General features: G+C 55.3%; 1 protein-coding gene across 3 annotated transcripts in view; it reads right to left on the bottom strand.

Annotated features, from left to right (window-relative positions):
- Positions 1–15,077, bottom strand: part of ZBTB16 (zinc finger and BTB domain containing 16) — a 64,727-nt gene that overhangs the window by 28,767 nt on the left and 20,883 nt on the right. For all 3 annotated transcript variants that reach the window (XM_069787867.1, XM_069787865.1, XM_069787866.1), the window contains exon 3: positions 3,543–3,640. In XM_069787867.1, the coding sequence (XP_069643968.1) occupies positions 3,543–3,640 (98 nt within the window). The remainder of the gene's footprint in view (positions 1–3,542; positions 3,641–15,077) is intronic.

The following is a 15,077-nucleotide window of genomic DNA, read 5'->3' on the forward strand; positions in this document are numbered from 1 at the left end:
ACCCCTGCCCCTCCGCCCTGGGAGAGGGGGTCTCCAGCACCACGACCTTGGGGGAAGTTTGGGAAGTTTCCCCCATCCAGCAGAAAGCTGGGGGAAGCGGGTGGGTGACGATGGGCACGTACATTTAGCGGTAACAAGACGGACGCACATCGGATGCGTTTGGTAGGGGGAGCGCCGTGGGGCGAGGGGTCCTGGCACCTTGCTCCGCACCCCACCTTCAATCACAAGGGGTGGCTGAAGGAGGGGAGCGGGGAGAGGCGGCGGCGGGTGAAAAATTAATATATTTCATCAGGTAAGGGTGGGGGGGAGAAAGCAGCTGGCTCTGACCCAGCGGCTGGGTCCAGGAACTCAGCCAAAACAGGAGCTAAAAAGCAAACCATATTCTTCTGGTCTCAGCTCAGGCTCTCGAGGCAGAGAGGATGGGGGGGGGGCGGTGAGAGAAATGTATTTTTCATCAGCCAGTGTATAATTTATAAACAGCATTAAACAGTTTTTGTTTTCTTTCTTCCTCTCCCCCGTGTGCGCGGCTTGGCCGGCAGTCAAGCCTGCATTAATTTCTGCTGTGGGTACAGTGTGTTCTTGGATGCACATCTGCGGATGATCATAAACGCGGGAACGCTGGCAGAACATCCAGACCTGCCGGCAGGCCGCTGACATCACCCGGGACCGAGCGCGGGATGCCGGCCAGCCGGGGCGGGGGGGGGGGGGCGGAGGCCTCCCCGGGGAGCCACCGCGGGTACCGGCCGGGGGCAAGGAGGCCAGAGCCGCCATCGCCCCCGCCTCCGGTCCATCACCTCCCGGCGCCCGCGGGAGATAACGGTGAACACGCTGGGGGAGAAGGGGTGGCGCTCGTTAGAGAGGCGGATGGCGGCGGAAGGAGCCCCCTCCCCTGAAAACAGGCTGGGAGGAGGCGAGGGGTGGGATATACCCTTCCCTCCTGCCCATGGTACGATCCCCAGCTGCGCGTTGGATCCCGCTCCCCGAGCACCCCCTGCTCCCCCAGCACAGCCCGTCCCGTCACCCAAGGGGACCTGGGTGCTTCCCCGTCCCCAGTGGCAGGGGATGAATTGAGCATGTTTGGGTGGGGAGGGAAGCCGCTGGCCAGCAGGGCAGGGGGCTGCGGCCGTGCTGCCTGCGTGCTGCCCACGAGCATCCCCGTGTGCCATCGGTGCTCGCCCCCGTTCACAGCCCGGAGTGGAGAAGGGCCATGGCAGCCATCTCGACGGCAGACGTTTCTGCCGGGTGGAGGCAAAGCAAGCGGGGGGGGAAGGCAGAAATCCGCTTTCCTTCCTCTCCTGGGGAAAAAACCCAACTCAAAGCAGGTGATTCGGTCACTGGCACCCCAGGACGCGAACGAGGGCACCCGCCGAGTGTCAGCTGCAGTGCGGATGCCCAACCAGCCTCCCCGGGTTGAACTGATGGTGCCCCTCAACCATACCACTGACGAGCTGGGTTTCCCACCTTGCTTTCCCTGGCAATTCATTTTTCTGGAAGAGGGGCAACTCTTAAGAGATCGTTTTTACAGGTTTTTGAGAGCGCGTCTGCAGCTGGGAGCGGGCGGCGCCGGGCAGCACGTAGGGAAAGGCTTTGCACGGCATTAAAGGCTTTATATTTACGCTTTATATTGGAGTGTAAACATTTAGCCGAGTATTTACCTTGCACCTGCAAGGCTGCTGCGATAACACGGCCGAGCGCCCGCCGTGTCGTGGGGGCACCGTAACCCCCCCAGGGCCGATCCCCAGTTTGTTCCTTAATTTAAACGCACCTTTACCATCAGGTATCTCCCATAAACGCTTGGATGGGGAATTTTGAGGTGTGAACCTCCGTTAAACCCAGTGTTTGCTGCCTTTGGCATCGAGGGCTGCTGGAGGGGGGGTTGCTGGGGGTGCACGAGCTGTCCCACTGTGATGCTCTCCCACAGGGCAAACTCCCGATTAAACACATTGTCCGTCGGTGTGGAGGCAAGCCACCTTCGGAGAGCCGCCGTGCTGAAAACAAGCCCTCGCGCCGCTGCCCCGGCACTACCTCCCTGCATCCCGGGCTGGCGGAGGGGGGAGGCGAGGGGAGAGGTGCAAAGGTCTCCTGCTTTAATAAATAACAGCGCTGGAATTCGCGGCGGCTGTTTGCGAGCGCAGGGCAGAGCTCTCCCCACCCCCCCCCGCCCTCGCCGGATTTAAAAAAATAAAAAAATAAAAAAAATAATTAATCCCGCGCGATGACAAGCTTGGCTCGGCGTTCACTGTACATACTGTACCCACAAAGCTGGCCGCCTGCCAGGGACGGGCCGCGAGCCAAAGCGACCATAACAAACATGAGCCGCGCGCGCCAGCGCCGGAGTGGGGGGGGCAGCACCCCGGGGACCAGCATCCCGTGTCCCAGTGCTGGGGGCGGACCAGCATCTTGCACCCCAGCACCCGGGGCTATCAGCATCCCGGGGACCAGCATCCTGTGTCCCAGCGCCAGAGTGGGGACCAGCATCTGACACCCCAGGGTCAGGGGGGACACCAGCGTCCTGGGGACCAGACCCGGCAACCTGCCGCTGCCTGCCAGCATCCTGGGGAGCCAGTGCCCATCCTGAAAAGTGGTGGGGCGCGGATGGGGTCGGTCGGGGCCAGCTCCAATGCCCTGAAAAGCAGAACCTGCCACCTGGCCAGAAGGGGAGTGGGGAAGGCAGCCCTGCGCCGCTCCCTTGGGTACGGGCAAGGTATATCTCTGCTCTGTGCCCCTTGGCATGGACGAGGGGCAGTGGGAAAAAAGGAATACGACAACAGGGGAAAAGAATAGATAAAAATATATTAAAAAAATATAAACTATAATACAGCTTCCTTGCAAAGCTACCTGCAAGCACAGCTTTGGCTGTGGTACCTGCCAGCCCAAGAGATTTGTCCTCAAAGGAGTGGGATGAGGGCTCCCACCTGCGTTTGAGCAAGGGGCTCTGGTGGCCGCCTGAATTTTTTTACAGTAAACCCCCAGCTGTATAAGGGGCTGCACGCCCAACAGGAACATCAGCCTACATTGACTTGCAGAGCACAAGCCTCCCCACCAGCGCAGTGTTCCAGCCCTTCCCTATCTATTTAATTAAAGGGCCTGCATCATGTGAACCTGCTAGTTAGATTCATTAGGCGGAGAACGCCTAATTCCGCAGCAGTTTTGCTAACGAAACTGCGGCGGGCGCCTGTGCATGAGGAACACGGTGCCGGGACGTGCGCAGGAGCCGAAGCAGAGGCGATGCTCATGCTACAGGCAGGGCTGGACAACAAGCAGCCACATGGTACGTAGAGTTTGTTATTCCGAGCTGCTTAGCCTGGAAAATATTTCCCCAATTAAGGAACTGAAAACAACCTCCAAAAAAGCAAATTTAAATAAATCAAATTACTGGGCACTGGAGAAAAAGTTTGCAACGTGCTGTCCTAGGAAGGGTACAGCCAGCTCCGCATGCATCTCCTCTGGATGAGACGCGCGAGCCAGGCGGCCGCAGCGTCTCTGGGTGGGCACGGAGAGCATCCCCCCGGCCCGCCCTGAGCATCCCCCTCCCAACCCACCTGAGTGAGCCAGTAAGTGCATTCGCAGCCGCAAGCTGTCCAGGAACCGCTTCCCGCACAGCTCGCATCCGTAAGTCTTCATCCCGCTGTGCAGCTTCCTAGGGGAGAACAGAGAGGGGTTAGTCCTCCTGCGTGCGGGGGGAAGGTCGTCCAAAAAAAGGCCGAGAAGCTTCCCGATATTTCACGCAACCTACACATCGCTTGACATTGGTTCTGGTTTGAGAAGCCCCATAGGAAGGACATGGATGGGAGGTCCTGGGTAACTCCCCAGGACTGATGAGGTTGCCTTCTCCCGTGTCATGTTTGTCATTGTTACTAGTTAGAATCTTTTAATAAACCCGATAAATCTGAACTCTAGAGTTAATGCAAAGTATGTGTTGGCAAACTCCTTCCCTATGCACTGAGCGCTTTTGAAAAAGGTACTGTACTCCAAAAAAAAAAAAAATTTAAGAGGTTGTTTGTATGCATTTCTAACCGAATCCCAACTTCCATCCAGAGTCAGCCTGACACAAATCACAAGCAGAAAACTTAACCACCAGCTAGCAAACAGGAAACATGCCACTCACCATTTCCTGGCACCACGAGGCACAAACTAAGCTACGCCCGGGCAGCATTGCACAACCTCCCGACTGCAGCAGCTGAGCCGCATCGCCTATCCTGCACCACGCCAAGGGGCTGAGCATCCCTCAGCATCCCGGGGAGCAGGGGTGGGGCTTGGGTACTGGTCACAGCATCTCCCCCTTTGCTGCGGTGGGCAGCGGACATGGGGCTCGGCCGCAACAGCCAAACCCCACGTTATTTCCCTCTCTTTGCTGTGAAGACGTCGACGCTCCGTCTTTGGGTAGCAAACAACCCACGGCAGGTTGGAGGTCTCCATCAAATGCAATAACCTTGAACAGACAGCGTTTGCACGGACCTGGGCAGAAGTATCGTCCAAGTCTATGACAACCAACTGACCTTCATCTTCCTCCATCAGCTATCGTTGCCACACAACGGCAACCCCTCCCAAACCCGTTCCCCGCACTGCCCAGCCCCACACCACTGGCCCGCCCTGCTGTGGAGGGGCATCCCGAGGCTCGCTCCTCCAAAACAGCTACGGTTCCTCCAAGCATGTGGGGGGACATCACGCAGAACCCGAAATGCCTGGAACGGGTGCTCGTTGCTTTGTTTCACCATGTCAGCTGGTGATAAATGGATGCTTTTGCAAAGCAACACGGCTCTGCACTCGACAGCAGCATTGATAAAAAGCCCCCAAGTCCCAAACGCTTCCAGCCAAGCGTGCTGGCTCCTGCCTGCGAGCCACACCTCAGTTAAGGCGAGCCGTTCGCACCGATGGCCGGGGAGGGCTCGCGACAGGAGCACGTGCAAAGTTTCAAAATCGAATGCTGTAAACAGAGAAGTATTTGTATGTGTTTGAGGAGTAACACGGCAAATCGCTGCATGCCGACCTCTGCTCACATCTGCCATTTATCACCGCTCTGCAACAAGACGAGCATATTTTTATTGCCTTATTGCCAAAGACAAAACAGAAACGGTCTTGCCCAGGGCTGGATGCTGAACCCTCGCTCTGCCGCTCCCACAGGAGGGCTCAGCCCCGGCCGTGCGGGGCTGCAAGGACGCTCGCCTTCTGCACAAGGCCTGGGGTGGGGGGAAATTTAGCTTTGCATGAGCTTTATTTCCCCCCGCCCCGGAGTAAGTTTTACTGGTGTGAGGCTGCTGCTGCACGGAGCTCTAGCGGGATCATCCCTTGCAGCTGCAGAGAGCCCAGAGCCCCCAGCCTTCCCCTGCCCCAGGGCGCATAGGGTCCAATTCCCTGGCAAGCGTGCAAACGTGCAAAGCAGCCGGCCCTCCATCCCACCCTGCAATCCTGCTCTCCAGGGATGTTGAACGGCAACGCTGGAAGTGCCAGACCACAGGAGGAGACCCTGTGATGTTTCGCACTGAGCAAATGCTGCGGAGCAGAGAGGGAGCAGAGAGGAAAAGAGCAGGAGTTGGTTTCAACTCTCAACTTTGCTGTATAATGTAATTATTAATCAGGCTTGTCCTGAATTCACTGTGTCATAGCGGAGGATTAAGAGTCATGCACGAATTCAGGCCAAGAAGGTTTACAATTCAAAGGATTTATCTGCCTTGCAAAAATAAATAAAACACCAGCCTCCTGACAGACTTCTGCTGCCAACAAGTCAGCTAAATAAGTGACAACCTTCTCGTTTTGCATTTTTAATTAGGGACATGCCTGTCACACTTCCCCGGCTCGGGCTGAGCTCGCTGCTGCACTTAACGCCGGGTTTAAACCACTTGGTTAGGAAGAGCGCAGCATCCCCCGTGCCAACGTTGCAGCGCTCGCCTCTGAGGCTAGAACGCCTTTTCAGTGAATTAAAGTGAAATTGGTTAATTAGTTTGAGTAAAACTTGGAGGTTTGTTGTGTTTTGTTTTTTTTTAAAGTGAGCCTCAAGAAACAGAGCAGAAACAAAAGGACAAGTTTCCTTTCTCTGCATCACCCAAACCTATAGAAAGAACAGCAAAGCCAACTTGCTCCCAGCAGGGACCCACAAAAGCCAGGGCAGCCCACGTCAAATTGAGACCACCTTCCCGGGTGCAGCAATTTATTCTCACCCCTGTAATGGTGAGACGGACAACAGCGCTCGATGCCAAGCACGGTCCAAGAAAAGGGTGTGCAGGTTCAACCCCCTCTGCCCCCTTCCCCACCAAGGAGAGGGAAAAATATGGGAGCAAGGTGCCCAGTGATCTTGCCGGTGCCAGGGCTCCCTGGAAGTCTGCATCTGCCATCCAACTCGGGCACTGTGATTTCCCCCAGTCGCTTAACCTCCTCGTTGTTTTAATGCACCGGGTGCTCGCCGAGTGATTTATTTGCAATATCTCTATCAACAAATTTCAGCGTCAACAAAAGTTTTCCATTCGGTGCCTGCTTATAGAACGATCTTATCACTCACCATCTTGCACGGTCCCTTTCAACAAGGTCTTAAAGCGCTTTATCTGCTCGGTTTCCCAGTAGCAAAATATGATTGAAATGTTCTATTTCTGCTTGCTGGATTAAGGAGATGTTGCAAAACTGCACAAAAACCTGGCAGATGTAAGCAAGGTATTACGGCTGCTCAGGCTGTTAAGATCTGAGGGGAAAGATCAATATGTGCTTCTAAAGTTGTGCCTCCAGAAAGGGGGAGAGGGGGGGAAGTTAAGGGCGTTAAAATACATCACTGCTAGGCAATGTTGCCCAAACTCAAGTGCAAAGAGATAAACTATGCTTTATTATTCCAATCTGATGCTGAAATTACGCTCCACGTACTCCCTTTCTCCTGCAGGGTCCCTACAAGCAAACCAGCCAAGAAGACACCCATGGGATGGAGAGCAGTGGCAATCGGGAAAAGCACCTTTTCTGTAAAAAGACAGTTTTCCTCTGTAATTCCTGCTCCATGCAACACTCGAGGCGCACAGAACCACGAAGCTGGCTGAAGCCTCCAGGTCACAAGCTGTTGCTGGAGGACGCTCTGACGCAGAGGTTTGCTCAGGGTGGCAAGGATGCTGGTGGCAGGGCATCCCAGGGCCAGGACTGACCTTCGCGAGCGAGCCCTGGCGCGGGTGTTTGGCAAAGGGCTCTCCAGGCGGGATATAAACTGACCGTGGAGCGATACCCCCTCCCCACCTAGTGCCGGCAAACAAAAGCTGGGCGGGAGGCTGGCCCCTCGCAAGCTGCCGGTAATTAAAAAGGCCTGTAAATGCCCCGCAAAAAGCACTTCAAAGGGACGGCGACTCCAGTGAGACCGCGCGGTGTAAAAATTATGAGTTTTCCCCACAGGGTGCTTTGTGTGAAAAGGCCGGGATCGGTGGCAAACGCCACTGCCCGCTCCCAGGGGATGCCAGGGCTCAGCGGAGCATCCCAGGGACGTGGGTACCAGCGCAGCCCTGGTACCTGAAGACCACTACAAGTGGCCCACCACCATGGCAAGCAAAGTCCTGCTCTGCCTGCTTAAAAACCTGCATAAAAATGCCTTCTGCTATTTTTATGGAAGGAGATCTCGCTGCCAGGCCCCTCCCCGCCGCCCCTTTTGGGAAGCGGGGAGGAGACCCCCTCCCCTCCCCACCCAACAAGACACATGGCTTTTGGCCGTTTGATTACTTTTAAGTGTATATTTTTCCCCTCAAACAGAGTGAATACAATGGTTAGGAAATTTGACAGAAAACTATTCCGAGCCATTTATTGCCTTAATGCGCACCTTTGTCCAACAGGCAGTTTTGACAGGAGCGATAAATTCCAAATTTATGTCAACAGAGCATATGTTGAACACCTCATTTCTGAGCTAAAGCGGCATGCTGCCCCATAAATCACCCTTCTGTTTGAAATGAAAGTAGATTACGGGCCCGTGTTATTGAGCAGTTAGAGCCATAGTCATATAAATCAGAACTTTTAACTCCAGGCGATCCGTTCTGCAATTAACTAAAGGGCACTTTGTCATCTCCGGGCTGGGACGCAGCTTGGCAGGGCACACGGCTACCAGGGAAAGGCAAAAACACCCCTTATTGCCACGGAAAGGCTCTAGTGTGGCAGAGTTTTGCTCGATACCTGTTGAAGCAGCGAACCCCGAGGCAAAGCCTGCAGCAGAGTGCTGCTGCAACCAGCCTGGCCTCGGGAGATCAACGCCAAGGGGCTTCAGGGGTTTGCACATCACTGCCCACATCCCTCCCGATCCATATTTTGGCAGCCGGTTCAAACACAGTGGGGGAATCGTAAGGCTGGCATGACGCAAGCAAAACTGCGGAGTCCTAATAAGTTAAGAGGAGTACAAAAATATGCATTAGTGCAACGTTAAGAGCCTTGCGCCGACCCGAAAGTGAAAGGCATGGACAGAAATCTGTCCTCGTGAATTCTGCAGTGGTTTTGCTTGCATCTCCCAATGCCCGTGCAACAGGTCGAGACCCCTGTCCCGCCGCGTTTCACCCCGTCCTGCTGCGTTTCCCGGGGCCGCGGAGCCGGGAGGACGCCACAGGGGCTCAGCCCCATCAGCGTCAGTGCGGAGCCGCGAAGGGTGAGGGGGCTGCGGCAGGCGCGTGGGCGAGGGGGCAGGTTACCGCCCGCGGGAGCAGCAGCGCTATAAAAAGATTCAGACGCTAAGTATTTCCTTCCCTATAAAATATTCATTGCCGCGTGCGAGAGCCAGGGAGCAGAAACCTCAAGCGGATCTAACTTTGTGCCGCAGCAATAACAGAGTTTTATAGGAGCCTTCGGATTTTATTTATACGGAGCTATAACTGCGGTGCCCCGTCGGAGGGGCGGCTGCCGGCCGGTACATCCCCGCCGCAGCGCGCGTGATGCACAGCCCCGAACACCGGGCAGGCAAACCGGGACCGGTGCAGCTTCGCACCCCTGCTGCAACCGGGTTAAATAACTCCCCAAAACCCCTGCCCGCCGCCTGATTTCCACCCGCGCCTCCCTCGCCCGGGTAAATCGATACAAAAATCAATTCGTCCCCTGATCTATTTTATCAAGATAGAGGCGGCGGTGCCACGTCTCATTTGCAGCGGGGATCTCGCAGAAAGCCAAGGTCAGCGGGCAGCAAGCCGTCTGCAAAAACCACGTTATACATCCTCCGATAAGAGTTTTACATCCGCGTGGCGGAGAGGGTGATTTTCCCCTCGACATGGTTATTTATGAGGCTTGGTGACATCGGACTGCTCGAGCCGGCCGCGGGACGTGGTGCTGGGGAGGCTCGGCTCCTGCACAGTCACCGCTCTGCCCTCATCTCCCAGCCTGGCGGATTAAAATAGCAGGGAGAGCTATTAAGGGCATGGGGAAGGGGGAAGGGAGCTGAGACCTTCCTTTCGGTTTAATAAATTAAGGAGGGGAAAAAAAACCCCTGCCCTCAAACCACCACTGCTGCTAAAAAAAAATAAATAAACGTTACAGGAGCTGGAAAGAAAGATTTTACTATTTCTGAAGTTTAAAAAGGAAGGAAAAAAAAAAGGGGGGGGGGGGAGGGGATAGCTATCAATAGAGAGCACTAAAACTCCCTGCCCGTATAATATTTATATTTACCATGAGCGAATTTACAAGCTTAAACCAGATGCTGTGGCGTGACATCATTTCAGCATGATGCCAATGCTCCCCCTCCGCAAAAAAGCTGAGGAAAGGATCCCTCCTGTTTTGCCTCACCAACACCAAAACGTTGCAACGAACACCAAAAGCACGATTTAAATCTCTTTTTAGACCCTGCCCACAAACAAATGCTAATGAATGCTGCAAAAGGGCAGCAGCTCTCCCATTTTTACCATCTGCCCGGGCAGAGCACGTGCGGGCAGCATCTCCCACCGGCTGCTCCAACCAGCCCCCCCGGTGCAGCGTGCTCTTTCAGGCCCACGGGCTGGGAAAAGACGAACTGGCCGCAGCAAACAGGGCAGCAGCATAAAGATCATTATTATTTTTTGTAATTTATTCCAACGCCCTGGTCTCAGATCAGAGTTCAATACTCATTATTGAACAGGACTTCTCAGGATGGAGTTTTATCCCCACCAGCACTCCCTTTGTGCATCCCGGCCCGCCCAAGCGAGGGGCTCCTCGGGCTCGCGCCCAGATGGGCGCGTGTGGATGGGAAGCCATCGGTCGTACCCAAGATGGTGCAGCCGGTGGCGGGAAACGTCTCTTGTCCATCACAGCTGGACCACGTGGGCACAGATGCTGCCTCAGCTCCAGACCCAGGCGGATCTGCCTGCCTCGCCTTTCAGAAGGGGATTTGGAACGCAGCCGTGGCACGGTGCTGTCTGTACCAAAGGTCCATTGAGCGACGGCACCGGGTGGCAGCAGCTCCTGCTGGCCCACGGAATGGCCCCTGTGTCCCTGCGGCACCACCACCGATACTCAAAATTGATGCAAAAAGTTTCAAAATTTCACACTGTCATTGGCGGGCCAGAGTGTGGGCAGCGAGGGGTTAATGCGTCGCGACGCATGCAGCCCCGCTCAGAATAACCGGCGCTAATTCGGCCGTCCAAAATCATCATCCCCATTCTTTGGGCATCTGGTGACACTGACGTACCGAACACGAAGACGAGAGCGTTCGCTTCCCTGGGTGGCATTGACCCTGCGGGGCTGTGCTTGGCATCACACCCGCTGCGACTGGTACGCTGAGCAAACATGACATGGGTGTCAGAAGCGTCAAGCAGAGCACTGGGGGAGCTTATTCTTAAAAATAATACAAAATTTCGACAAAAAAGCAAAGTGACCTTAGCGCCGAGTACATCTGCCGCAGCAGCAGCGTGATTATGCAGATGTTTTGATTCCTAATTCAGAAATAATAAGCGGTTCACAGATTCCAAGTTTAAAAATATATTCATCATCTGGTTTCCTTAGCAGCACGTGTGCCGCTGGAGCACCAGCGCAGTCCACAAATGGTGAAGCGCTGGCCTCGGCCGCTAATTCCTCCTGACCTTAAGGGACACTTAGGACATGGGGAAAGCGTTTGGCAGGGCACATCGGACGCTTTCCGGGGAGGTGCTGGGAAGGGTCCCAGGATGGTTCTGGCAGCATCGTCCTGGTGCTCCCTGGCACAGAGGGAGCCTGCAGCTCCTGGAGCCCCGAGGAGATAGCAAAAGTCCCCAGGGAGCCAAAAGTGGGGAGATAGGGGAGAGCGGAGATGCTAACGGGATGCTGGAGCAAAGAACAACTTAAATAAGGGGGAGATTTTTAGGGTAGGGGGATTTTTTTTTTTACAATTTCCACTCTCTTCAATGACCCGACGGCAGGAACGAGGCTGGACATGCGTCAGAAACAGGTTGGTAGCCACAGGGCTGCCACAGGGACGAGCTAGAATGAGCCCAGGAGCCGCTTTCCTGTGCTGAGCTCATGTTCAGGGAGTGGGAAGAGCCTCCACTGGGCAGCAGGGCAGGAGCGGACATCCCCGTGTCCCTCTCTGGTGACTTTACGTCAGCGCTGGGCTCAGTTTTATTTTCCCAGTGAGCTTTGCACGGCATCCTCTTCTCCCAGCCCCGTTTCTCCTCCCACGTCTACTCCTAGGAGGGTGCACATATTTCCACACCTGCCTCCCGTCCCTGCCTGCTGTTTTGGGTCCCTCCTGCTGGATGAAATAAACCCACAGCAGAAGCTCTGCTCTGCTCTGTCCCATCAGAGAGATGCGTCCTTCCCACCCCTCGACTCATTACAGAGATGGTGACGATGCTGATGCCCCACTCCTTTGTGCATCCCTGTTTTCTTCCCCCTGTTCCCCTCCCTTTGCACCAGCCCGGCTGGGAACTGCAGCCACAACGGGCAGAAATCATAGGCAAATGTCGGCTTTCCAACAAGCAGCCCAGATCCCGAGGAGTTTTATAAGGTAATCAAATATGCAAGAGATTCAACAAACTAATTTCAAGCACACACCTGGGGTCCTCTGATAATGTCAGTTGTGCCTCTACAGCGCAAGGATTAAAATTTCATAGAGTCATGATTTCATCAGTCGCTAAACTACAAAGGATTAATTAACAGCCAGGGAAGAGCTCACGGCTTGGAAATACAGTCTTAAGGAAAATATCTATCTCCGCTCTCCAGATGTCAGCACACAGACGAATAAAGCGCTTTGATGAAAACACTTTCTTATTATTAGCAACTCCAAAATATTGTGGTTTTGCAGCTAGAATTAAGGATGCCCAACTCCAATCTGCCGCCAGCCGGCTCTGCATGTTGCCGCATGCCCTCCTGCAGGCTCCCGGGACGCAACCGTCGGGTGCACAACTGGGTTTTACGCCCGTATTTTGGGCATTGGCAGAGACGCCGCCCTGGGCCAGGGGACGGGAAGAACCCCAAGCGTTCCCCTCTGCAGCGGCGCGTGCATGAGCCCGGCCAGGGGTCTCACCTTTGCTGCCATGCAAACTGCCTGCCCGTGGTTCACCGACTCCCAGACAGCCTCCCAAAGCTTTCCCCCTGCCAGCTCTGCTTGAAAAGCTCGGGAAGGACGCAAAGGGACCAACCTGCCAGAGCCACGGCGAGAGCCACTCAAAGTCCCCCCTTTAAGTACATATTTGCACATGCCATAAAACAGATTTCTGTTTTCCACCCTCCCTGCCTCCGGACGAAGGCTGGCAACTGCCAAAATCTCCCCCTGCAAACAAGCCGACCCTATGTTTCTTGTTCAGGTGTTTTGCAGGTGTGGGAGCCAAGGGATGACACTTGCCTCCACGTACAACCCTGCTGAGCGCTGGGGCTGAACCTCTCCAAGACACGCGTCCGTGGCACCGAAAACAGGCGACGGCTGCAGCTTCCGCGGCGCGAGCGGAGAGCAGCAGCAGGTCCCCCCTCCTCCCCCGGGAAGATGAATTAGGGAGCTGTCAGCGAGGGACAGCCGCAGCAGTTGTGTTGCTGTAAAGGGGCAGTGGAAGTGTCTTTGATTAATGAAACCGTAATACTCGGCTGTTACGCAGCCCTTCTTTGGCAGAGAGGTGCCCTCAGACAGGCTGAAAACACTGCGCTTCGCAAGGATTCCCCAGAAAGACTTCTCCTGGCCACAGGCTGCTCTCCTCCTGCCCTCCACCAGCGCCGCTGCCTTCGCCCAGGTCCACGCCACCTCCTCAGGAGTTCCCAGGGCTGACAAAGAACTAATTATTTCCAATTAGAAGCCGGGAGATGAACATTATGTGCCTTGTCAAGCCAGTGAATTAACGTGTCCGAACTGTGCTGGGCTTTGGTGAGAGCCCAAAGTGCCCAGGGCAAAGTGGCAGCAAGAGGAGTGACTCAGAGATGCCGCAGCCCAGGGATGGCGAGCCGGGCGCACCAAGCCCCGGCACGGCTGGGTTTTTGTCTGCTGTCGGCCTTGATAACTCGCATCCAGCTGGGGAGCATCGCCGCAGGGCTCCTGCAGAAGGTCCTGCACCAGGCAGAGGGGGTACAGGTGCTATTGCCGCTGACTCAAGGCTGCCGGTCAGCGTGACAGTACTGATGCCTCTGGCTGATTTTTGGTTTGCGTGGGCTGGGGTTATGAGGCAGGAGCACGAGCCTGGGTGCCAGGTGCAGGCGGCACCCCAAAGCCCCAAGGTACCAGCTGTACCCCCTGCAAATGCACAAGCGAGAAACATATTCCAAAACCAGAAGCACCACACAGCAACGGGTGTTTCTCCCCACCCCTTCCCTCCTCTTGAAAATGCCAAGTGCCCCTCCGGGATGCTCCGATGATGGCAAAGACCGGGATACCCGGGAACGTGGGGACAGCCGTCCCAGAGAACCGACGAGCGCTTTCACCCAGGCTGTTTCCGCAAACCGCCCAGTTTTCCAACCAAGTTCCCAAGGTGGAGACACAAAATGCTTACTGTCAGCAATTCAGAGGCACAATTTGCTACTGCTAACGACAAGCGGCATGGGGGAGAACGGAGTGTGGTCGGAGCGGGGCAGCTTCCATGGGGACAGCTGGGATGGAGGGGGGAGCCAGGGCTCGGACCAAGGTCATCACCATCCATCCAACAGCGAAACCGCCCTATGGAAAACGTATTTTTTGGGAAGGGCTATGGAAGCAGGAGGTGTCAAAAGAGCTCACGCAGCCTGAGTCCCGGCGGAGCTGTTGGCGCGGCACGGCACGCGGGGCTGCCTGCATCATGTTCGCGGTGTCTGAGTTGGCTTCGCTCCTGAAACCGCACAAACATCTGTGCGGAGGGGAGCGAGCAGGCCACTGGCTGAAATCATACTGGAAACTTGTCATCTCATGGAAGAACAATGCGGGCAGATGTCGCTGGCTGCAGGCAGGCTGCAGGCAGGCTGCGGGCAGTCCCGTGTCCCAGGGCCCCACACTGGGGGACAGGGATGAGGGACATGAGACTGGCAACCTTCTCCTTTATTTTTTTTTTTACTTTCTGCATAGGTTCAAACACTGGTGCGTTAATAGGAAGAGCACTGCCTTCAGCTCTCCATAATCAGTTTTGCTCAGACTACAACATGTTTTGCTGAAAAATAAATAAATACCTTCCGGGTGAGCCAAGTTACGAGCAGGACGCCAGCCCTGACAGCACGCTCTGCTCCCCCCAGCCCCAGCCAAAAGTACGCGGCGTCCTGAACCGAGGAGCCCGGGTGTTGCTGAACCGTCCTGGCGCTTCCGGACCTCCCCAAGGAGGTTTGCTCACGATTAATTAATTTATGAGCGGCGTCACCCCCCTCTCCAACGTGCACAACAGGTTCCATGCAAATTCAGGAGCTTTTAAATTATACCCTTAATGAAAGCAAATAAAAGCAGTTAAAAGGCAATTTACTCAATTGGTGTTAATATTTAGGCACAGCATGTGCAAAAACAAGAGCGCAGAGTTCGTTTTTTTCCCCGAGAAAACTTTTGGTCCCGACTTTCCTGTGGAAAGGGTCGAGCGCACCCAGCGAATGCTGGGCGTGGGATCAGGTCTCAAACCCCCTCGGCCGCAGCCAACCAGGCTTCTTCCTAAGGAAATGTCCCACATTCACCCCAGCAGCTCCCCAATAGCCGGTGAGACCAGCAATTCCTCCTCTGCCAAGGGGTGCAATTGCAGTCCCCCAAAATCCCCCATGATGCCAGGAGCAGG

Source organism: Haliaeetus albicilla, chromosome 7 (genome assembly GCF_947461875.1).
Source record: "Haliaeetus albicilla chromosome 7, bHalAlb1.1, whole genome shotgun sequence".
Classification (NCBI taxonomy): Eukaryota; Metazoa; Chordata; class Aves; order Accipitriformes; family Accipitridae; genus Haliaeetus; species Haliaeetus albicilla.